At 38.0% G+C, this 25,041-nt stretch overlaps 2 protein-coding genes across 3 annotated transcripts in view; both read left to right on the top strand.

Annotated features, from left to right (window-relative positions):
* The first annotated feature begins 43 nt into the window (after positions 1–43).
* On the top strand, positions 44–25,041 carry LOC119140797 (polyadenylate-binding protein-interacting protein 1-like). Of its 2 annotated transcripts, XM_037372403.1 has the most exons (12): positions 44–376; positions 1,599–1,780; positions 8,144–8,332; positions 11,413–11,525; positions 13,431–13,542; positions 14,823–14,948; positions 15,929–16,035; positions 17,765–17,882; positions 18,009–18,063; positions 18,678–18,771; positions 20,874–22,066; positions 24,098–25,041. In XM_037372403.1, exons 1-11 carry the CDS (start codon positions 169–171, stop codon positions 20,965–20,967), a joined length of 1,398 nt encoding a protein of 465 aa, XP_037228300.1. In that variant the 5' UTR covers positions 44–168; the 3' UTR covers positions 20,968–22,066; positions 24,098–25,041. The 2 variants fall into 2 exon arrangements, with proteins under 2 accessions (XP_037228300.1, XP_037228301.1); XM_037372404.1 differs by lacking the exons at positions 18,678–18,771; positions 24,098–25,041 and having other exon boundaries at positions 20,874–21,227.
* LOC119140802 (spindlin-Z) overlaps positions 22,012–25,041 on the top strand; it is a 314,042-nt gene continuing 311,012 nt past the window's right edge. The window contains exon 1 of the mRNA XM_037372416.1: positions 22,012–22,066. Within this exon, the coding sequence (XP_037228313.1) occupies positions 22,012–22,066 (55 nt within the window). The remainder of the gene's footprint in view (positions 22,067–25,041) is intronic.

Raw genomic sequence — 25,041 nt, 5'->3', positions numbered from 1 at the left:
AACGGGTTGTGCGAGGCCGCGAGGGGGCGCTGTGAGCCACTCTGGGTCGCGACCATCGTGGCGGTGCGTGTGGGGGTGAAACTGAAAGTGAAGGGCTTGGGCCGCGGTGAAGCGGAACTGAGTCGCTGGCTCTTTCCCATGAGTGCCTGAGCTACTCCCGGCCCGAGCATGTCGGATAGTTTCGACCGAGCTCCAGGTGCTGGCCGGGGTCGAGGAGGCAGCGTGGGTGTGTCGGAGAATGGCGGTGGGGCCTGTTTCGGGGGTAGTGGTTTCCACAGTTCAGGCTCGGCTGAGCAGCACAAGTCAGGCGGCCTCTTTCCGCAGCAGGAACCGTTGCGGCCTCCGAGGACGGCGCCGCTGGGCACTGGAAACGCAGGTACTGGCTGCCGTGCAGCGGCCCCCTCCGCTTTTCCGGAGGCCCCTGATGCCGAAGCTGTTGGGGAGCGGCCTCCTAAACTCCGGCGCGTTCCCTTCCTTTGCGTGCACTGCCCTGCTCCTGCTTCGCTTGCTGCTCCGACAACCCCCCACCCCCCCCCCATCCCCTTCGCCGTTCTGTTGCGAGTGGGGTCCCGGGACTTACACACACGCGCACACACACACTCCTCCCTTCGGCCTGCTCACAGAGACGCGTCCTTTCTCCCACACCCTACACCTAAGTACTGAGTGGCCACCATGGCCTGAGGGCTAGGGCTCTGCGCATCCCGGGCGCCTGCCTGGCTACTCACGGCACGGTATGGAGATGAGCTGCGTAGTTGGCCTGACAAGTGCACTTTTCCTTAGATGGAGTGCTCATGTTTCTGAGCTATGGACCTGTGCCTAAGTAAAGGTGTGATGTTGCTTTGCAGCCTGCTTAACAACACCTCTCTGTCCGTCCCTCCCTTTCTGTGCCTGCACATCTGTATGTGTGTTTTATCCATTTGTTAATCTGATTGCAAATGGTCTCAGTCTTCCCCTTATTGAAGAGCTCTTTAACTCTGATCTAAAGGTTTACCAAAAAATAAACCCAACCCAACAGTAACATAAAGTATTGTTTGCTGGTTAGCTTTTTCAGGTAGATATCAGATTCTGTTTTCAATAAATTTAGGAGCTAATCTATAAAGATAGATTTGGAAAATGTGGTTTAAAACCCCCGTTACATAGGGTTTTTTTGCAAATGGTGTACGAGAGCGATGATAGTTAAGTGTCTTTCAGGATTATGCTAAAAATTACTCATGTCTTCCATTTATTGACCTTCAAAGCCTTGCCTTTGCATCTGAAATCTATGAAAACCCCACAAAACCAGCAATCATATCAGAAAAATATGTACTAGTTTCTCAGGTTAGCTCTTTTAGAAAACATGTTTTCATAGGGGAGGAGAAGGCTCTTCCCCCCCCTTTTTTTTGTGTCACCTTCACATGAACATTGTGTTTGCTTTCTACATGACAGAAAGGCATCTATAGTTTGCTAAAGTGAAAACTTTATCCACATTTAAGAAGAAACCAAAATATTTGAAGTATATTTCTAGTATAAGTGTATTTAAAATCCAAAAAGTGATGTACTCTGTGAATAAATACTAATTTAGCAATTTCTAAGAAAAGCTGTTAACAAAAACTTTTCAGAACACCTGCAACTTGCAAGAATTCCATCTGGATCGCAAGATAAAGTTTTAGTTCCTGATTCTGGACCAGAAATGGCTGAATCTCAGGTGGCTGTGGCTCCTGTGGTAACATCAAAGTTGTCTGTTAAAGCACCTGAGTTTTATCCATCAGGATACAACCAGAACTTCAATCAGAACTTTGCAGTGAGTGTTTATCTTCTCTTTTTAGTATGTACAAATTTACTTATCTTCAAATTAACAATGTTTTCTTGAGATCTTGTGTATCAGATAACTTGGATGCTGCATTTGCTGAAGAGATTCCAAAAAATTCAGATGACAGCCTCCAGAGACACAGCCAGAATGTTAAGTGATAATGAGTGAATGTTATGCTGCATGTGAGTGCCTTTAGTGTGAGATATTTTGCTAAAGCTTGCTGCACATAACAGCATTCCTTGTTGATTACACCAAGCATTGATTATACCCAACATCAAAGTAAGCTGTCTTTTTGGTGACTGCCTCTGTTGTAGTTACATCTGCACTGCATTTTAAGTAAAAGCTTAGCTGCACTTTTATTCAGATTTCACAGTTTTTTGAAGCAAGTGTGGGAGAAAGCTTGAACTTTAGTTTTTTGAAGCACAGGCTTTGTCTTTCCTAAATTTACTGTGCTATAGGTATGATTGTCCATGACTGCCTAACTTCTATGTACCATTGTGTGTATGTGTCTTTTTAATTCCTTCAGTGATATTGTATTGCCAAAGGGCAAAAAAGCAGGGTTAGGCTTATTCCTAGCAGTTAACCTACCCACATACGTAATATGAAATATATTTGCAGCCAGACTAAGGGTAATCTCAGATCAATATTGTAGGTTTGTTACATGATAAAAGTTGATATTTCTTATTTTCTATTCCCCTTGTCTTCCATATTATTGCTGCACTAATTCTACTCCAGGGAAGATCTATGTGAATTCTTGGAATATCTTTTTGTTATGTTATGCAAGCAGACAAATTCTGGTACTATGTATAAATAGATGGGAACTATTTTACAAATACAATCAAGTGATAATCAACAATTATACTGAAACAAATAGATTTTTAATAACTTGCAGAAAAATACTTTATTTGAATGCTAAACATGGTGGTTTGGTGTTTTGAAGTTTTTTCCTCACAGTAAAATCTATGTTGTCTGGATGTTACCAGCTTTGCCAGCTTACTGAATAAAATCACTATCCTGGATAATACAAGCCCATAGCCAATATACAACTGTTGACAAATGCCAATACGAACATGCTTCAGTGAATGGATAATCTAGGGGGAAAAATGCTACTTTGCCCCAGTATGTTACATGTTTCCTATAAAGAAAAAATGCCATTTTGAATGGCATGCCTGTGCATATGTATAATTACAAAGTTTTGAGGCCAGCAGTGTTGCTTTTTAGGTTTCATAAACTGGGTCCACCTGCAATAAAAATAAGGAATTTAACATACCTTACTATTACACAGATTTTTATCATGAATTTTAGAATTTGAATCAAAACAAAGTTTTGAAAAACTTCTGTTTTTCTGATTTAGAATTAATAATTAGCTTTCACTTATAATGTTGCCTGGAATTTTTAGATCTGAAAACTCACATTGGTTTTGCTATTTATTAGGCAATTATTGTTTTAGAAATAATGTGTTGATATCTTGTTTGATTGTACATTACTGTAATTACTATTTGTGTCCATATAACACTTGATTATTAGATTAATTAATCTCCAGTTAGTTCTGATACTCAAAATTATCGGTTACCTATGAAGATACTTTAAGGCAGGGGTCCTCAAACTATGGCCCGTGGGCTGGATACGGCCCCCCAGGGTCCTCAATCCGGCCCCCGGTATTTACAGAACCCCCCCGCCGGGGGTTGGGGGGGGGAAACCAAGCAGCCGCAGATGACTGCCTGCCACTGCATCCGCGCCGGCCCCCTGGTTAAAAAGTTTGAGGACCCCTGCTTTAAGGGGTACAGCATCCAAGGCATACTAGAATTTTTAGAAAAGGACTGTGGTGGGTTGACCTTGGCTGGATGCCAGGTGCCCACCAAGCTGCTCTATCACTTCCCTCCTCAGAAGAACAGGGAGAGGGGAGAAAATAAGATGGAAAAACCCCAACTTGTGGGTCAAGATAAAGGCAGTTTAATGAAGCAATAGCAAAAGTCACATGTGAGGAAGCGAAGGAAAACAAAAGATGTTATTCTCTGCTTCCCATCAGCAGGTGATGTTTGACCACTTCCCAGGAAGCAGGGCTTCAGTACACATAGCAATTGCTCCAGAAGACAAATGTCATAAATAATGAATGCCCCTTCTTCCTCCTCCTTTCTCTTAGCTTTTATATCTGAGCAGACATCATATGGTATGGAATATCCCTTTGGTCACTTTGGGACAGCTGTCCTGGCTGTCCCCTCCCAAGATCTTGCCCACCCCCAGCCTACTGGTGAGAGGCAGGGGGACTGTTGGTGCGACAGCCTTGATGCCATGGGAGCACTGCTCAGCAGTAGCCAAAACACTGGTGTGTTATCACCACCTTTCTAGCTACCAATACAAAGCACAGCACTGTGAGGGCTGCTATGGGGCTCAGCCAGACCCAATACATCAGGACTTTGGGGAGGAAAGACATCTGTGGTATTCTCTGTTTCTATACAGATGTCTATCCCATAGGAATTTGTGGATGTCTGCAGTAGAATTGGTGACTAGATTTAGGTTTGGATTGCCAGTAGGAAATGTCAGGCTTGTTCTCTGGCATGGGTATATGAAAATAATATGGCTGTCACTCCATCAGAAGGGCATAATGTTCTCACTTATAGTTTTAGGAGTGAGATTTGTATTATCTTAGGTGGAATCTCCCCCCAGCCTCTCTCTTTTTTTTTTTTTTTTTTTTTTTCCCCCCCCCGTGTGAACCTATACACTCCTGTTAGCCAACTACTGTTTAAAAATAACCAAGAGGAATTTGCTTTACTTTCCCTTAACTGTTACAATATGTGGTGTTGTCTTCTCTGTTAAATCTTAAAATCTGCCAGTGAGAAACACAAGTGGTTTATGTCTAGAAGTTACTGGAGTAAATCTAATTAGTTTTGATAGTATCAAGTGTTACTAATTTACCAATATACAACATATAATAATGTTTGATTTATTAATTTATGTTCCCTGGAATAGTTACTAAAACCTAGACTGCCTTTGAAGTTGCATATTTAGTATAGGTAGATGAATGTGGTGCTGAGTTTAGCCTCTGTGTTTAGTCTTTTAATTACAAAATGGGAAGAGGAGTATGAATACAGGGACACCAATATACTAAATGGGATTGGAGCCCCTTCCAGAACAAGGATGTTTTCCTCCAAGATTGAATTTTTATCAGGTGAGGTTGAGAAGATACCTTCCTCTGTGCTAAATGAGGATCTTTTAACAACCTGATGGCTGTCAGAAAGAGCAGCAGCTTTTACTAGCTACAGCAACTGTATCCCTTACAACCTGTATGGAGAGGTTTTGAACAGGTGGTTTGGAGAGATGCTAGTTCAGCCATATGTGACTAAGCTGCAGTTGTTGCAAGGTAATGTCCTAGTTCTGTGGAACAAAATAGTTTAACTTTATTGTACAGAACTTTTACTGGGCCATTTGAAATTGCCTAGTAAAAGCTGATTTCCTTTAGAGAAATAGAGTATTTAGCAAGTTACACAGAGGCCTGTTAGCTTTTATTTTTGGCTTCATAAGCTCCAGTTAGAATCGTAGAATACTTTAGGTTGGAAAGGACCTCTGAAGTTCTTCTGGTTCAATCCCCAACTCAAAGCAAAACCAATTTGGATCAGGCTGTTGAAGGCTTTATCCTTATGAGTAGTAACAATTTGCCACCATTTCCTTAAACCCTTTTTTTTTTTTTTTTCCTATTTCTGGTGGGACACATTAAGTAACTGTCTTCAGTATTCACTGGGCAAATATTCTACTTAATTAAATATCTGTAGTGGGTTTGTGTGGCAAGGTTTTGATAGCAGAGGGTCTACAGGGGTGGCTTCTGTGAGAAGATGCTAGAAGCTTCCCCTATGTCTGATGGAATCAATGCCAGCTGGCTCCAAGATGGACCCACTGCTGGCCAAAACCAAGTCAATCAGTGATAGTAGTGCCTCTGCGATAGCATATTTAAGAAGGGGGAAAAAAATCTGCACAACAGAATTGCAGCAGAAGAGAGGAGTGAGAATATGTGAGAGCAACAACTCTGCAGACAACAAGGTCAGTGCAGACGGAGGGGGAGGAGGTGCTCCTGTTGCTGGAGCAGAGATTCCCTGGCAGCCTGTGGTGAAGACCATGGTGAGGCAGGCTGTCCCCCTGCAGCCTGTGGAGGTTAACAGTGGAGCAGATATCCACCTGCAGTCTGTGGAGGACCCCACATCAGAGCAGGTGGATGCCCAAAGGAGGCTGTGACCCCATGGGAAGCCCATGCTGGAGCATGTTTTCTGGTGGGACTTGTGACCCTTTGGGGGACCCATGCTGGAGCAGTCTGTTCCTGAAGGACTGCACCCCGTGGGAGGGAGCCACACTGGAGCAGTGTGTGAGGAACTGCAGCCTGTAGGAAGGACTCGTTGGAAAAGTTCATGGAGGACTGTCTCTTGTGGGAGGGACCCCATGCTGGAGCAGGGGAAGAGTGTGAGGAGGAAGAAGCGACAGAGGCAATGTGTGATGAACTGACCGTAACCACCATTTCCTGTTCCCCTGCACTTCTGGGGGGGGGGGGAGGTAGAGAAATCGGGAGTGAAGTTAATCCTGGGAAGAAGGGAGGGGTGGGGTGAAGGTGTTATTAAGTTTTGTTTTTTAGTTCTCATTATCCTACTCTGGTTTGAATGGTAATAAATTAAGCTAATTTCCCGAATTCAAGTCTGTTTTGCCTGTGACATAATTGTTGAGTGATCTCCCTGTTCTTATCTTGACCCATGAGCCTCTTGGTTGTTTGGTTTTTTTCTCCCCTGTCCAACTAAGGAGGGGGAGTGACAGAGTGGCTTTGGTGGGCACCTGGCATCCAGCCAGGGTCAAATTACCACAACGTCATAAGAAATGTTTCTAGTTTTTCTTCAGTTATATTGATGTGTCCCTCATTAGCTTAAGTTGTATACCCTTACAACATGGATCTTTGAAGAATTTTGGAAAATCTGCATTTCCCCCCACACGTTCTTCACAACTTGTGAAATTAATGTCAGTACTTGATTTTCATCAGTGTATAGCTGTCTTGCTCCGCAGTTCATATCCAGGGCTTTTATCTTTCACAGATTCGTGTCGTTTCACAGTAGAGAAGAGACGAAAGCGTTTTGAAGACAGAAAGTAAAGATATCCCCTCATTAAGGGAGGGGTGGTGGGGAAAAGGAGAATATAATTATTGACTTTATAAATATATTCATGTCCACTAAGTAAAGAAGAACTGGTTTATCGTTTTTAGCTCATTTTTTCATTACAGTAGATAGATGTTAAATCTTTTTCATGCTAAATAGTAGATCAGTTGAGAATTCTGATATCCTGTATGTTACCCTTATGTCTTGAATCACTAATTAGAAGTCAGTTCTTTAGCAATCTTTTTTCAGGCTCCTGTTTGTGCTTCTGAGATCTCATATGAGATACTTCTCACAATCTTTTGTATAGTGTGACAAAGTAAATTTTTTGTACTGTTATTACTAGTTACATCACAAAGTATGTTGCTTCCTATGTTATTCCTCTCATATACTAGCATTGTAATAATTCAGAACAGCATTGACTTTAGAGACTGTTGCATACATTCATTTTTGAATGGACAAAATTAGCAGCCTTCTGTTCCATCAGCAGAAGCATAAACATTGATAAAGTGGTATTGTTCCCAGCTCCCCCTTTCTTTAGGGACTAGGTGCATTTAGGTCTGATTTTTAACCTCAGTAACTGCAAATTAATGCAATACCATTTGAATAGTTTCATTTCATGCCTTGTAGTCTTTCATCCATTGCCAAGAGATGCAAATTTGTTGACTTTAAAAGATCAGTTTTCCTGGCTGTGTTTTATACATGGGAATGCTATGCTGTACTGTATTTCTGTAATTTCTCCCCCTCCTGCATATTTTGGAGCATTTTTGCACTCTATGTAAGCTCAAAATATTTTGTTTCCAATTTCAATTATTTTTCCTTCTACAGTTCATATATCTGTAGCACAGATTGTGTGCACATCAGGAAAGAGTGTTGAGCCTCAGTTTGGTAGTTTTATTCTTTACTTTGTTAGTTGATCTTACACCTAATTTGGCAAACTGATTTCTTTTAAATCTGTATTTTGATGTCTTTTGCTGGGAGACCCTAATCTATAAAAACATGTTACCTAGTTCTTTAAGATGATAGGACTACTGGAGCATTCTGATACATTGAGGTCTATGCTCTCTAAAAATGTTTAAGTGAACTGTGTAATGAAAATCACTATCAAATATGCAGAGTATCAGGAGTTACTCAAGACTAAGGACTATATGGTTACTTCAGGAGATAATAAGTGTAACAACTTTATTTTAGGTTCCTTTTAAATAGCTGGTATATTGTTTCACTACTATAGGATTCATCCTTTGAAGATGGATATGATGGCTATCTGACTTTGGCAGAATATGTACAAGACTTCCTAAATCATCTCGCCGAGCAACCAGGTTGTTTTGAAACTGAAATAGAGCAGTTTGCCAAAACACTGAATGGCTGGGTCACTGCAGATGAAACTTTGCAAGAACTTGTTGAACTCGTATATCAGCAGGTAGCCTGTGTATTCTGTCTTATAACACGGATGTTATGCCTCTGTTACCTAGTGTCCAAGACATGCATGCTAGTATTATTATATAATTTTCCCTACATAGTATTTTAACAGTTTGATTTTTTTTTCTTTTTAGACTGAAACGTACAGGGAAAGATTTTTCTCAATAAACTGAAATGATAGCTCAAGTATGGGATACTTGGCTGGTTGATAGATTTCCATGATTTACTCTGTTTCCTTTGCTGTGTATTTGAATCTCCTGGGTCACATACTAGAATTGAAATTACAACAGTTATAAAGGAGTTACATTTGAATTGCTGGATTTATATAGTATGGACTGAAGAAACTCTTAAGCAATGTCAGCTGTACATTTTTATCCTACAAAAAATTCTTCATAATACTTATAAATTTATTTTTTTTAAATACCAAGGAATTAAATATCTACCTACTGTACACATCACCCTTTGGGAAATGCTCTTTTACCGACAGGCTTTGTTCTTCATTTGGAATTATACCTATTTCAGAACAGCGTAGTTGGAAAAAAGGAAAGCTAGTCTGCTGGTAACTAGGTCCAGTCCCATTGATGGCCATGGAAATGAGGACAGAGACCTTGAACTGAACTCTGTACTAATTGGGGAGCCATTGGAAAGAACAGCTTAATGTGTGTTGCTAAGCAAATGAGCTGCTGTTACAATTTTCTGGGCTTGCTGCAGAGAATGAAGTCATGCTTGTGCTTGCTATTTATTACATTGGGGGTGTCACTTTCCTGAGTTGCTTTCAAATTCTGCCTTGAAGAATGTAAACTTTATTTACCTTTTAAGTGCAAATACTTGCAGAATTTTTTTACTGTGAAATAATCTGGGGTATGTAGAAGCTGCATGACTAGTCATTGTACAGAACTGTAGAGTCTTAAGTTTCTTATTATAATTACAGAATTGATGCACGTTTAATTCAGAACAGTTTAGTTAGATGTTAAGATTACCTGTTCTGTGTTTGGCAGCATCATTTTCCCATCCTTTATTTGGACTCATGGAGAATAGTTAATAAAAGATGAAAATATTCCATATAACTTTATTGGAAGAAAAAAAAAGATGAATTTATCCTATTTATAACTTTATATATGTTAAATAGACTCATTTAATGTAAGTCTTTTAATGTTGCCCCTTCTTCTCTACCTATTTAAAATGAGTCCAATGTTAAGGTTGGCTATGCCTTCCTTAACTGAGAAGCATTGAGTGTTATCAGTCTGAAATATAACAGTTTTATGTGAAAAATAAAATATAGCTCAATGCAAAATGCTGTCCTAGTATCCAAAAGCATATGATTTTAGCTGTTATATGTCTGTGTACAATAGTGTTTGAGTGTCAGTCAAATATGCTTATTATTCTTCTGTCGAGCTTCTGCTCAAGTATTTGTTTCCTCGTCCTGGTTTATCACAAAACTTCAATTAAAATTTCTGAAGTATGTTTATAAGCATCTGCTTCAGTGATGTTTGAGCAGATTTATAGATGCTAGGTTTGTGAAGGAAAAAGGCCAAAATGAAAGAAACCCAAGTCCTGTACAGTCTTCTCTTCATCTGGGTATCGGGTATCATAGCCTGTCTATAAGAATGAATTATCTACTTCCCCCTGTTCTTCCTAATCCATTTATGTCTCAACAGAGTGAAGTGCCAGTTCTCTTGTCTTCCAAAAGCTGAACACTCTGACTTCATGGATTAAGAATCTTGACTGTTTAGTTAATACAGTGGATAGTTGCTGTTACAGCAACTAAAATTTCTCAAGATACATATTGGTAGACTAGCCTTCATGTTTAGATTGTAACTTTTTGAGTTGGAGGTAAACTGGGATTACCAAGCAACAGTAATTCAGGGAAGATGTTATTATACTATAATGATTGGTTATGAAGATGATGTGAGGTGGTTTTCTTTGGTCTCTGTGTGCTATGCCAGGTCATAATACCCAAAATTGAATTGTTTCAGTATTTGATGCAACCACAAATACAGACCAACTAATTAGGAAGATAATGGTTTTAAAAAATACACGAGGTTTGAGGAAGTCGGGTGTGGGTTTGGTTGTGTTATTTTTAGGGAAGAGTAATTTAAGTGATGTTTTTTGCCTTATAAAAAGGGAGGCATCTCTTCTAGTCCAAGGAACTGATTGAATCAAAGCACCAAAAAGCTCGTTTGCTATTTCACATGCCTCTTATGGGAAACTAAAGTAGAATTGACTATCTTAAGTAATTAACTTAAGTAATTAAATTTGTTGTATCTTCCAAAGATACCTCAGTTCTTTCCAGCAATGTTATGCACATAGTACAGTTACATTGAGTGTATATTTTCCTCTGCCTGTAGAAGATAACTAGCTATAATGCAATGACATGATAATGGCAAGATGCTTTTTTCAAACATGTTAGAAGGAGAAGTATGCAAGGACATCTATAGCACTAATAGATGATCAAGATGTAAAAGGAACGTTCAAAGATGATAAAGCCAAAGGAGAAATTTAATGAATTATAAGTATCCCTGGTTTTGGGGGTTTTTTTTGGTAGAGTTACTTAGACCAGAACATCTTTTCACTGAAGCTGTATCTGAGAAATAATCTCAAATTCAACTCTTGTTAAAAGAGAGTTCAAAACAAATGAGCAGTAATAAATGGCCAAAATAAGGGGATGTTCTGCTTTAAGTTCTAAGAGAGGTTGAATGTAGACACTCATGAAAAAAGTAATTGGGAATTCATCTCTTGAAATTTTCAAGTATCGGATTTAAAGCAAAATATTTTTCAGACAGTGTGTGTTGTGGAATCTTGTTGCCACCACCTGTTTTTAGATGATAAAAGTATAAATGTTCAACAGTAACTGTATTTGTTTTAGAAAAAAGGACTCATCAAGAGCTATTAACTGTAATGATACAGTTTTAATATCTGAATCAGGAGTTTGCTATTCTGTAGTTTAATTAATCTTCTGCTCTTCAATTATCTAGTCAACTGTTGTTAAACACAGTTTTCCAAAAAGCTTTTAAAGGCATTTCCTGATAACCTAATAATGACTTTTATGAATAATTTATTTTTCCATTTTTATTTTGGAAGGCCACATCTGTCCCAAATTTTTCCTACATGGGAGCACGGTTGTGTAACTATCTATCTCACCATCTAACTATTAGTTCGCAAAGTGGGAACTTCCGACAGTTGTTACTTCAAAGGTCAGTGTCAGCATGTTATTTTAAGTGCATTACTTTCTTAGGTTGTCTTTCTCTTTTTGTATGTAACTCTTAACATAGCATGCAGAGAGGTACATATTTAAAATAGAAGTTTAGATTGAGGATTATTAATGCACAGGTACATACTGGATATCAAATACATATATTTAAAATAATTTTATATTTTTAAATATGGAAATAGGACTCAATTCGGGGTTCTGTAGGCTCTTTTGATCTGTGTATATTAGACTGGTACTGAATTACAGGGTAAATGTAATGCAGTACATAGAGAGAATCCCCAACCCTGGACTGAAAAGCTAGTCAACTTTATACTAAATGCACATACATGTACTGTCCTTGTCCTTTGACTCTTATTTCATTGTGTTTTTTCTTTAATTACTTTTCTGGCTGCAGTTGTGTAAAGATTATTCATTGATTGGCTAACTGACTTTACGCCTATGAAGTAGATGCATAAAATCCAGGATAAATTTCTTCAATTTTCAGTTACTACAGAATTTGAGGGCTTATGGTTTAATAATTATTAGACTTCATAGTTGATAAAAAAAGCAATGTTTTTCAAATGGATGCATTTCCTTTTAAATCTTACTGTATGACATTTGAAGGAGTAGTACACTTCAATACTTAAGAATTCTTTAGAAATTAGCCTTTTTTCTTTAAGGACTTTTGGCTTTCTAAGCTTCAGGCTTGCTCCTTATTTTAAAAGTTTCATTTAGTCCACTTATGTTTAGGAGCAAAGGAATGATAAACTTAAAAGATCATCAAAATGCATTGCTGTTAATTGAGAATGGTACCTTATGGAGAAGCTGATTTCCCCCCCCCCCCCCTTATCCCAAAGCAGATGAGTCTTTTTGCCTTCAAAGTTATCACTTTTATCTTGTGGTTGGCTTTGGTGGGTGTTTTGTGTGTGTGTGTTTGTTTTTGTTTAAACTATGTTTGTTACTTGAACAATACATTGAAGGAATTCCCTGTTAATGTTGGATTATCTGACTCCTGGTTTTAGAGCCAATCCAACGGATAACATTCCTTTTGGCACCCTGAAGCCATAAATTTAAAGTTGTTTATGTTTTTATTGCTAATATGGATGGAATTGGGGGGAAAGAGGGAGATAAACAAGCTAACAATATGAATACAGAGAACTCCTGTTTCTCAGCCTAAGTTTCTGCTTCAAATTTTTTTATTTCAACTCCTTAAATTTTTCAGTTTCTCAGTTTCTCTTAATCTATTACATAACCATTGAGAATATGTTGGAGGTTGTCTTGCTTTCCTTCTTATTTCAAATATTTTTTAATTTGGTTTTGAACTGCTATGTGAACTTGTATATTTTTGACACAGGTGTTAAATACTAGAAAATTACCCCACTGCCATGTTATCTTAATCCTCAGTATCTGCATTTATATCTAAATTATGCATCACTTTCACTTAAAATGATGGGATCAAGAATTTATCTAATAAGTGTAAAGGCCTCTAAGACAATGTGGGCAGCACCCTGAAAGGGGGAAAATGTCTTTCAGAGTATACCTACTTTTATTTCTGTTATGTTTGGATGCCCATGTTAAACTTCCTGGACCCATATTCTAATATATAACCTGTGTAACTTAATTGTCTTTTGATTTTTACAGGTTGCAATTTGCTCTATTTCATTCTGCTGTCTTGGACATCTCAGTGCTTGAAAACAATCATGTAATCATATGTATTCATCTAGAAGAATAAAAATCCACATTGTCTTTGTGAAGTCCTCTCACTTCCTTCACAAATGCTGAATGCTAGGAAGTATGATTTAACAGTTTTAATGCAGTGAATAAGTTCTTAGCATTCTATTAAATAAGTAGCATGATACATATGTTGGGATGTCTACAGATTATATGATTTTTGTTTTAATGTCTTCAGGTGTCAAACAGAGTATGAAAACAGAGATGAAGCTGCCAAAGGAGACAAGACTACTAGAAAACAATTTCATGCCTTTGTGTTGTTCTTAGCTGAACTTTACGTTAACCTAGAGGTAAGATGGCAGTTGCATGTCAGATGGTTCTTCATTAATTTTTGTTGTGTTTAGGTAAACACTAAAATGGAATATCATTTGAGATGTGTTTTTTTAAGGGAGAGGGGAATAAAGTAAAAGAACTTTAGAACAGTTTCATTATAATGTGTGTCCAAGAAACAGATAAACAAAAAAGGACAAGATCACCAGAAGAGAAGTCTATAAAGATATTTTTTTTTTAATAAAAAGAAAAATTAGTAAGAATTCATAAAAAGAACCAGCCATAAATCACCTTTGGAATTAAGCTTTTGGTATTTTCTTTTGTCTGGTAAAACTACCATATTATTGCACTTAACCGACATAGGAAATGTTACAACCTAGCAGAAGCAGATCAGTATCAGTAACCCATGTAAATCAATATTCAGCTACTAATAGGAGCTATTATCAAATGCTTGAGGAAGATGTGGGAATCTTCAAAATGAGCAATTAAAAATGCAGACCTTTAAAGAGATTTCTTCAAAGGTTGAGTCCTAGGCTTATACATAAAGCATGAAATCTTATATCTAAATCAGTTTTTTGTATCTGATCTGTACAAAAAACTGTATGTGCACATAATTCTTTTACTCTTATACCTGTGAGTTTGATAAGGTCACTGACTGCTGTAGTGCCCTTAAAAATATATTTTTCACTGGATTATTTCAAAGATTTGATTTAAGCAGACACCATAAAAAAACGTTCTGCTGGCATGAGGAAAGAAAACTCTCTGACTCTTCCATTTTTGTTCATAAGTGGGCCTTGAAATCTAGTTTTCACTTGCTAGAATTAAAAAGGAATTTTTCCAAAGGATTTGGGGGAGGCGGAGCTGCCCAGATTGGAGTATACCATTTATTTTTAAACTGTTTTCTATAATTTTTAAATGTATCGAGTGCCTTCTAGAAGTAAGCTACTCTACAGCTATAGAGAATGCATAATGTAGGATGGGAAAGAGCATGGGATTCTGAGAATTTGGGATGATGTGGACTACTTGCCAGGCATTTTGCAGCTTTTCTTTGCAATTCATTAGCAAAGAAACAAAATGCTATGCAAGCATTGTTATGTATATGTCAGAATACTAAGCATACTACTCAAAGTCTGTGTTCTAGAATAGTTACAGTATTTAGCATATTCTTCCAACTGAAAAGGTCAGCAATGTTAATCACAAATCAAATCATACAGCATTTGAGAGAGAAAATGTGACTAAATTAATTTCTAAACCTGAAGTCTTTTAGATGTGGTTTGTTTTTTTAAAATATATTTTTCAGATTAAAGGAACAAAGGGACAGGTAACACGTGCAGAAATTCTTCAAGAAGGCCTTCGGGAATTACTAAATGCGCTCTTCTCTAATCCTGTGGATAATAATTTGATGTGTGCAGTGAAGCTGCTGAAGGTGAGACAGTAGTTTTAAAAGAAGAAAAATTAGTTTTTAATTCTTTTAAATATATCATCATAGTTCTGAATGAAAGAGGGAAGCTCATGAGCACTACTTGTTTATATAATGTAGATCATAATATATTTTAAATACAAATACTAAGATACTTTGATTTTTTTCTTCTTAAGATTTTTTTTTTTTCATCTGGAATAAGTAAAAATAGGATACGTGACAGCTGATGGTAGAAAGTGAGGAAAATGAGACATGGTCATATATAGTTCCTGCTGGTGAACCAGTGTGTGTGTGTGTGGGAATCAAAAGCCTATTTCTTTGTGCCACAGGCTAGAATGGATTTCTGGGCCACAGATTCAAGATCCAGCCTAACAGAGTTAGCCACATCACATGATCCCTTCTGTAGGTCAGCACTATAGTATGTGGTTAACAGCTATAAATGAAGTAATATGGAGAGATTTCTAATTATGGGTAATTAGAAATTGATAATTTATTAGGTAAAAGGATGGGAGGGAGTGTGTCAATGCATCCCAAGTAACAGGATGGTCAAATGCAATCTCCATGTCCCACTGATGCGCAACTTCAGAAAGATGAAGTGTAATGATTTTTCACAAGAAATCACTGCAGTATTAAAAAAATGTTACATGTATGCATTTTGTTGTAATGTGACTGTTTCACAGTGTAATTAAATTGCTGGAGAGTTGTTTCAAAATCATGTTTCAAGACTGAAAGGAGGAAAGTGAACTTCTCGGCAACATAAACATTGGACATAGAGTTATTTTAGACTACAGACAGTATGATAAACTATGCGCAAGGTCTATTAATCTGTTTAGTAAAAAGATATAGGAGATTGGGACCTTTGACCCTCTGGTAGTTGCACACTGCATCTAAATGTTATGGATTGTTACAGAATCTCTTCTGTTGACAGTTTCTTAAAGTTTATAATTTGTTTAAAAAAGAATATATTACTAATTCCTTGTCTTTAGTTGACAGGCTCAGTTTTAGAAGATGCCTGGAAAGAAAAAGGAAAGAATGATATGGAGGAAATGATTCAGAGAATTGAAAATGTTGTTTTGGATGCAAACTGTAGCAGGTGAGAAGATAAATTTGTGTGCACTGATTTGTTTTTATATTAAACGGAACACCTTAAAAATCTTCAAGAACAAGGAACATGTCCAAAACTACCTTAAAAATTTACATTTATGAAAAATAAGGTGATATTTGGTCACTTCCTATGTAACAAAAAGTAATTTTCAGTTGGGATGTGTGTGTTTCACTTTTGGGTTTTTTTTATTTTTATCTTTTATTAGAGATGCATGTTTCACTTAATGAGATGGTGGTGTGTGTTTGGTGGTTTTCTTGTTTGTTTTGTTTTTTTAAAAACCTTTAAATGTTGAAATCTCCCTTAAGTGCTTTAGGCTATAAAAGCATGTATAAATAAAAAAATGCAGTACTGGTGATATCTCATAGTTTATATTTAATGCTGTTATATTCAGATTTAAAAGTATAGTATACAAATCACTATAAATGTAAGGGCAAAATGGAATATGCTTTATTTTTCTTCTCCCTGGAGAATATACCTTTTTGGCAGGTTCTTAGTACAAGCTGGAAAAGAATAAATAGTTGGCTAATGTATTCTTTTTCTCAATTTGCAATTAACTGCATGCATGAGGTTATCTTATTCTGCCTGCTGTATTTCATCCTCATTCTTGCAAACTTACTAAAAAACAGATAGAGGGTTCAGATGTTGTGACCTCAACTCTTTCCACACGGAGGGAGGACAGCATGTAGCTTGTAGCATCTGTTGGTTAAAATTTAGCTGTCTCCCAGGGAAGATGAGGAAAAATCTTGCTTCAGGAACCAGAGAAAATAGATAGCACAAGCCCAAGGCTTCAAAGACACAGAAGTATGAACTTCTTTTAATACAGGAAACAACTGATGATTTTTTTTTTTCCTCCCCTTAATGAGACTCACTGAACTTTTCTTCATGGACTTGCTTAAAAGAAGAAAGCAATTTCTTTTATTCTAGGGATTAAATGGATGGTTGTCGCAGCACTCCCCAAACTATCAAGCTGCAACAAGGTCTTTTACCATCTCATACCAACACACTCTTCATGCAGGTCCCTCTGCTGCCTTTTCCTTGTCTTTCCTCACCCAGGGCATACATTCTCTCCTCTCTCTGCTTCTTCTTCCTCTCTTCTTTGGCTGCTCCCTCTTCATTAGCTGCCCAACCTCTCAACAGAACCAGCCACAGCTGCACCTTATCTACATCATCCAACCCACCACCCCTGAAGCCAGCCCACAGCTGTATATTATCAATGCTAATTAACCTGCCTTCATTCCTCTACAGATGGTGACATCTAATGTATTGGAGACATTACTTTTCATTGTTGACTACAGAACTGCAATGTGATTTAGAGAGCTAAAGTTAGGAGCACAAATTAGATGATTAAAATACAATTTGAAGATCACCCCCTATTTTCCTCAGTACTATCCTTTTATAAGAAAAGGATTTATTCCTCAACTTGTGCTGCAGGTTTCATATCTTGATTTTAAAACTATAGCAGTTTCTATTTCATATGGACTCCTGCACCACAGAGGAAGTAGAGGGAGTGAGTGTCTCATAATTGAGAGGGACACATAAAGCATCTAGACTTGCAGGAGAAAAAAACCCCTAACTCAAAATTATCTGCAGACTGGGCCAAATTTTGTCCTTTTTGGAGCTTTTCTTGACATTTAGATATCTAGTATATGCAAGATATAGCCCAATTATTGCTTAGCACAAAACATTCTAACTTTTATGGTGCTTATGTTTATTTCAGAGATGTGAAACACATGCTTCTGAAACTAGTAGAACTACGATCAAGTAACTGGGGTAGAGTTCATGGAACTTCTCCACATACAGAAGCTACCCCTGAAAATGACCCAAACTATTTTATGGTAAGAATGTAGACAACTTCAGTTCCTTAATGTGAATTTAACTTGATTTATAGACAATCATATTGCTGAAAGCTGCAAACAACTGTCTCTGAACGCATATAACTTACTGTATAACTTTATTCTTAGAATGAACCAACATTTTATACTTCTGATGGTGTTCCTTTCACTGCAGCAGATCCAGGTATGTCACAAGCTTAGCATACCTGTCTTCTCAATCTTCTTTAAAAAGTTGTAATTAAGTTTATGTCCTGTTGAAGTACATAAAAAGTTGTTCTTAAAATATCTGAAACTCATACAACTTAAGACAAAATTATGTCAGAATTCCTGGCTTAGTGTAACACATGCCTTATTCTGTATTAAAAGAAGGTAAATGCTTGAAATGGAGAATGTGCATTTGAGTTCATATAGTTCAGAAGAATTTATGCCATAGTCATCGGTGCTCGGTACCTCCAGGAAGCCAGAAATCTTCAAGTCATCTTTTGTTTGTCCTTTGTTAGTAGCAAAAGGATTTGTTTCTGCCTTGGTTGGTTTGTTTTCTATAATCTGAGCACAACATGGCATGACATCATTTGAGGTAAAGACATCTGTGACTACCTTTACAGTTCTCTGGGAAGATAGATATCATTCTTAGAGGTTGATTAATGTCCTGAGAAAACACTGTAGCAGGAGGTTTTTTCTATAATGTTTCATGCCACTTACAGTTTCATTAAATAGGCTATTTTCAAACTGTATAGATGTATGTTAATTTAGAGGGCTAGTCTTGTGTATTACTTGGTCTTATTTTTACTATGCCAGATTACCAAGAAAAATACCAAGAGTTGCTTGAAAGAGTGAATTTGTTTCCAGATTATGAAGAAAATGGAACAGATTTATCAGGACCTGGAGATCAGTATGTTTTCTTTTTGAGTGATAGTTGGTGGTGGTTTTTGTTTGTTTCATTGTTTTGGGTTGGTTTTAACAGTAGTTATTTTTACTGTAGACTTAGGAATCCAATCTTGACAAAAATGAAACTAAATAATATAATTATTATTTAGCTCTACAATGGAAGTTATGTATTTGCTCAGGTTTAAGTTGGTTTGTAATCACACAAGTTTGAAACAAATTTTATATTTATCCGAGTAGGGCAATTAAATTTCAGATATTTTTTGCACATGTACAAACATACTCTCTTCTACGTTTAAAAAAAAACCAAACATGCAAGCAAAATGAAGCAATAGACCTTCAGGTGTTGGTAGTGAGGCAACCTAAATTCAACTGATGCACATACACATCCTAACTAGAAATTACAAAATTTTCAGTGTCTTTCAAAGGGAGGAGGTTATTAAGTTTCTCTCCTCAGGATAAGTAGCATTCCCTCAATTAAATGGCTATTCGATATTTCTGTAGAACAAGAAAAGCAACCTAATGGCAAAAGGGGAAGCAATAGATGGGAATATAGTCTGATTTTCTGACGCTGGTTTATAAGAATTTGATAGGAAAACAGTGAAAGAATTACAGTCTAAAATAAATTGCTCTGAACTTTGTACTCATCTGGTTGAAGGAGGAGTTTCAGATCATTATTTGATACACAAAAATATTTTCAGTGTTGTGTTTTGTGTGATAAGAGTGCTGGTCTGGATTGATGTTTTTATTAGTAAATTAGAAAACTTAGATGACACCTAGCTCAGGGGAGTTGCAGGAGCTTTGGAAGATAAATTAGAGATGTCATCAGAAATCAACAAGCTCATACTGTGGAAAAAACTACCCTCATGAACTGCTGTACTTAGAACAAATTAAATGCAAAATGGAGGCAGATAGCAGTTAAACACAGCAAATCTGAAGTGACATGTGGAAGACTGTGAGTCAACCTTCATGCAAGGTGACTGTGGAACCTTCTTTATTGAAGTCTTAAGAAAAGCTCAGACAAATCTGTCCTGATCCTCTGTCAACTATTTCTCATGACTGACATCAGGGAGAAGGGTTCTATGTTGAGTTCCTTTTAAAGTCTATACTTCTACAGGAAAGGAGGAACAAATAAATATGTAGACCGCTTCTTTAATGTGTATGCCGATTCCCTTGTTTGGAACTAAGGCACAGAAGATAATAAGCTGGGCACCTGAAACTAATGCACACTTTGAGAGTCAATAGCTGCTGACTTATTTTAAGGCCATTTAGCATTATAGACACTATCATGTTCAAGCTACAACTCTGTTGTCCTAGTTTATGGTGATGAATGCTCCAGTTGGACTTAAACAAGGAACACTCAAGTTACTTCCCAATAACTGTGAGGAGAAAGCAAGCTATTCAGTAATCCTCATCACTTCCCAGCTTTATTTTGAAACTCTGTGGTAGTCTCCACTCTGTGCAATACTAATTATCATTAATGGGATCCGGTCTTTTCTCTGACCTAAATGAGACGGATTTTTTCTGAAAGACTCGTTACCATGTAATAGAAGGTAATATAAGGCAGATGCAAAAGGGAGGTAAATTAAGTTTGCCTTCTTTCATATATGAACAAATAGGAATACAGGTTTTTCTATATAAATATATTTTTTCTGACTAGCGTGCAACTGAGAAAGTTGATGCAGTATTTGAACTTGGATGTTAACCAACTATAATTATGCTAATATTATGCTAATTATGTTTTTGTAAATACATCCGTGCAAGTGCATTATTAAATCTTGGAAAGTTTTTATCGTATTATTGTATTTTGCCATCATCTTGGAAACTATTTTCGTCTCTTAATCTGTGGACAGCATAAGATGATCTAAAATGGAGAGTGTAGCAATTTGTATGTATCTATGCTGCTTTAAGGCTTCTGTTTGTTTCCCTAGTACCCATAATTTTTTACTTCTTTGTCACCTTTTAGTAAATGTCATAATTAACTACTACTTATAAAGCTCTGTGTTATATTTGACATCTACATAAATATTTCACTTATTTACTGTTTCTGAAAACCTGTATGTAAACTTAACATTTTTTTGTGGGGTGTGTTTTGTTTTTTTTTTTAAGGTGTTTTGATGACCTTGATGACCAGATGGATCCAGAAATTGAAGAAGCATATGAAAAATTCTGTCTAGAATCAGAACATAAGAGAGAACAGTGAGATGTTACACATTAATGTTAGATTATTAAACCAGTTTAGGTATGGATAGAATACAGGGGGATACAAAAATTGTAGCAAAATAAGGAAGTTTACCTTAGTACTTGGAAAAAGTTATATAATTTCCATTTTGTTAAACAAAATCTGCCAAAACCTGTAAACTTATGCCCTGTAACTTAAAATGCTGTGTATATATCATAGTTTATTTTATGAACAGGTATATGAACAATGTTTTGGCTGTAATAAAATTGATTTTAAAAGTATCATAATGGAAATTAAAATTTAATGGAGAACTGTCCCATAAAATTTCTCTGAGGGGGGATAAAGAGGAAGAATAACTTCATCTAAATTGAATTGCTTGCTTGGTTTAATATACATTAGGACTTATCAGATCTTGTATATGGTAAAAAGGTATTTAACTAAAGAGCATATGATCCAAATACAGACTTATTTTATTTTATTTTTTTAGATCAAAATCATGAAATCATGAGAAGTGGTTTGTGAAGGATTTGTTCAAAGGCTTGCCATTGCTCAGGGCCCCATTTCAAATCATTCTTTAGGGTCATGTGATAGAGAGGGCTTACAATCATACTGTAGTTTGGAATGTGCAAATGTTCAGCCATCCCCAGGAAAGCAGGGCTCCATCACATGTAACGGTTACTTGGGAAGACAAACACCATAATGCCAAATGTCCCCCCCTTCCTCCTTCTTCCCCCAGTTTATATACTCAGCATGATGTCATATGGTATGGAATACCTCTTTGGCTAGCTTGGGTCACCTGTCCTGGCTGTGTCCCCTCCCAAGTTCTTGTGCCCCTCTGGCCCTCTCCCTGGTAAGGCCCAAGGAACTGAAAAGTCCTTGATTTAGTATAAACATCACCCAGCAACAACTGAAAACATCAGTGTCCTATCAACATTGTTCTCACATCAGAGCCAAAACACAGCACTGCACCAGCTACTAAGAAGAAAGTGAACTCTATCCCAGCTGAAACCAGGACACTTCTGCTGCTGTGTTGCCCCATATGATGATGTCATCAATGTATTGCAGATGTCCTGGAGCTTCACCCTCTTCCAGTGCAGCCTGGATCAGTCCATGGCAGATGGTAGGGCTGTTTCCACCCCCGGGGCAGTCAATTCCAGGTGCATTGGATGCCCCTCCAAGTGAATGCAAACTGTGGTCTGCACGCTGCAGCCAAAGGGATTGAGAAAAGCGCATTTGCAATATCATTTGTGGCGTACCACTTGGCTGCCTTTGATTCCAGTTCATATTGAAGTTTTAGCATATCTGGTACAGCAGCACTCAATGGCGGTGTGACTTCATTCAGGCCACAATAGTCCAATGTTAGTCTCCATTCTTCATTAGGCTTTTGCACTGGCTATATGGGGCTACTAAAGGGTGAACGGGTTCTGCTGATCACTCCTTGGCTCTCCAGTTGACAAATCAGCTCCTGGATGGGAATCGGGGAGTCTTGGTTGGTGCGGTATTGCCACTGGTGCGCTGTTGTAGTAGCAAATGGGCACCTGCTGTTCCTCAACTTTCAGTAACCCCACCAGAGACTGGTCTTCTGAAAGGCCAGGCAAAGGAGACAGCTGCTTAATTTCCTCCATTTCCAAGGCAGTTATACCAAAAGCCCACCAATATCCTTTCAGATCCTTGAAGTACTCTCTCCTGAGACAGTCTATGCCAAGGATACATGGAGCCTCTGGGCCAGTCACAATGGGATGTTTTTGCCACTCATTCCCAGTCAGGCTTATTTCAGCCTCCAATTCAGCTGTTGGGATCCCCCTGTCACTCCAGAAATACTACTTGGTTCTGCCCATTCATAGCTTGATGGCATTAGGGTACACTGTGCACCTGTATCTACTAGAGCTTTATGTTCCTGTGGGTCTGATGTGCCAGGTCATTGGATCCACACAGTCTGATAAACCCAGTTATCCCTGACTGGAGGCAGGGTGCCTCTAATCCTGGACGTAGGATTCCCCACTAGGATGGCGAGTGGTGTGAAGCAGAGATTGTGATGGAGAGGAAGTTCAGCAGAAGTAAGTATAGGGACCTGCACCTAGGGAGGAACAACCCCATGCACCAGTACAGGCTGGGGGTTGACCTGCTGGAAGGCAGCTCAGTGGAGGAGGACCACAGAGGAAGACCTGGTGGACAGCTAGTTGCCCATGGGCCAGCAGTGTGCCCTCGTGGCCAAGGCCAATGGGATCCTGGGGGGCATTAGGAGGAGTGTGGCCAGCAGGTCGAGGGAGGTGATCCTTCCCCTCTACTCTGCCCTGGAGAGTGTACAGGGCTATGAAGTTGATGAGAGGACTGGAGCATCTCCCTGATGAGGAAAGGCTGAGAGGGCTGGGCCTGTTTAGCCTGGAGTAGAGAAGACTGAGAGGGGATCTTATCAATGCCTACAAATATCTTAAGGGCGAATGTCAAGAGGATGGGGCCAGACTCGGCTCTTTTCAGTGGTGCCCAGTGACAGGACATGGGGCAACAGGCACAAACTGCAACACAGGAAGTTCCACCTGAATATGAGGAAGAACTTCTTTACCTTGAGGGTGACAGAGCAGTAGAACAGGCTGCTGAGAGAGGTTGTGGAGTCTCCTTCTCTGGAGATATTCAAAGCCTGCCTGGATGTGGTCCTGTGCAACCTGCTCTAGGTGATGAACCTGCTTTAATAGGTGGTTGGACTAGCTGATCTCCAGAGGTCCCTTTCAACCCTGACTGTTCTGTGAATTATCAACAGTTTCCAAATCCAAAACATAGCCCAATACTAGCTGTTATGAAGAAAATTAACTCTATCCCAGCCCAAACCAGTACAATGCCACATGGCTATATGACAAATAGCATACCTCATCCTTCTCCCTGTTTTGCCATTGGTACTGCTTTAGTAAGATGCATGATTGATGTCATATAATAGAGAAAAGCCTGTCCCAGCACCCTGAGCCCTGCTACTGACAGGGCAGCACACAACTCATAGATCTAGTCATATTGTTGATTTTGATCAGCGCTCAGTGGAAAGGAACAGTATGTTTTTCTTTGCATTTCCCCTTTGATAATACACCTTTAAACATCCATGAAATATTTATTTTCTTATCACAGTTGTAGTCATTGTCAATTGTATTTTTCTTTTCTGCAGACTGCTCTGACTCTTCTACTGAGACCACTTCTTCATTGCTCTACTGTGATTCCTGTTGTGGCTCTCACATTATTTATTATGCACCTTTTCAAGCTTAAGGTTTCATGGTGCTTTCTTCCCTGGATGATGTTCATATCCTGGACTTCTCAGCTCATCTGTGATGGGATTTGTCATGGCCTTTGGATCGGCCCATTTGGAAAGACTCTTCCTTTGCCATTTTGGCTGTATGTAGCAATTACAGCATCTTTTCCTCATCTATGCTCATTTATTATGTATTTAACAGGTAGTAGAAAATTAATGTATATAAAATATGGAATCTGCACTGATGTATAAGGATGATGGATCTTAAAAGTTGTTTATATTATCACTTGAAATAAGCTGAACGTTTATCACTGAAGTTGTTCACTTATGTTCCCTACAGCTTCCAAGTTAGGCATTTTAAGCCTGTGGAGCCAGTTACAGCTCCTATGACAATGCCTTGTGGTCATAGAAACCTATTTCATGAATGGTAATAATTTTATATCTATACATTCCCCTTGTAAAATATGTAGTCTTCCATTATAGTTCATGCATAGCTAGCTGATTTTTAAAGTACTTAGTCTCTCTGTAGTAATTACATTACATTTTACTGTCATGGTGCCATTTATCTGATCACCATTTATTTTGGATTTGTATTCTGCCTTTACATAATACATTTCGTATAGATAGCATTTGTATAGTGCTTCAAAAATGTATAGTACTATATAAATGCTAAGTATTAGTGAGAATTTAGTACTTTATGGCACTTCTAAAAAAATCAATTAGCCTTTTGAATTTATTTGTTTTCCTGTGAACTCTTGTATTCACCTCTTTTAAAAGAAATGCTGTTTGCATTTCACAATGTGCAACTGCATATCTGCACCTCTTTAAATGCTGCTATAATATAGTATTCCTATTAAATTCTA

Source organism: Falco rusticolus, chromosome W, assembly GCF_015220075.1.
Source record: "Falco rusticolus isolate bFalRus1 chromosome W, bFalRus1.pri, whole genome shotgun sequence".
NCBI classification, from domain to species: Eukaryota; Metazoa; Chordata; class Aves; order Falconiformes; family Falconidae; genus Falco; species Falco rusticolus.
The sequence above is the reverse complement of the archived record's forward strand: the minus strand, read 5'-3'. Positions and strand labels throughout refer to the sequence as shown.

Excerpts from the sequence above, each read along its gene's own strand:
- LOC119140797 (XM_037372403.1), top strand. The coding sequence starts at position 169 with ATGTCGGATAGTTTCGACCGAGCTCCAGGTGCTGGCCGGGGTCGAGGA. Across the intron at positions 8,333-11,412 it reads TTGAACTCGTATATCAGCAG|GCCACATCTGTCCCAAATTT; the intron begins GTAGCCTGTGTA and ends TTATTTTGGAAG. Across the intron at positions 13,543-14,822 it reads AACTTTACGTTAACCTAGAG|ATTAAAGGAACAAAGGGACA; the intron begins GTAAGATGGCAG and ends TATATTTTTCAG.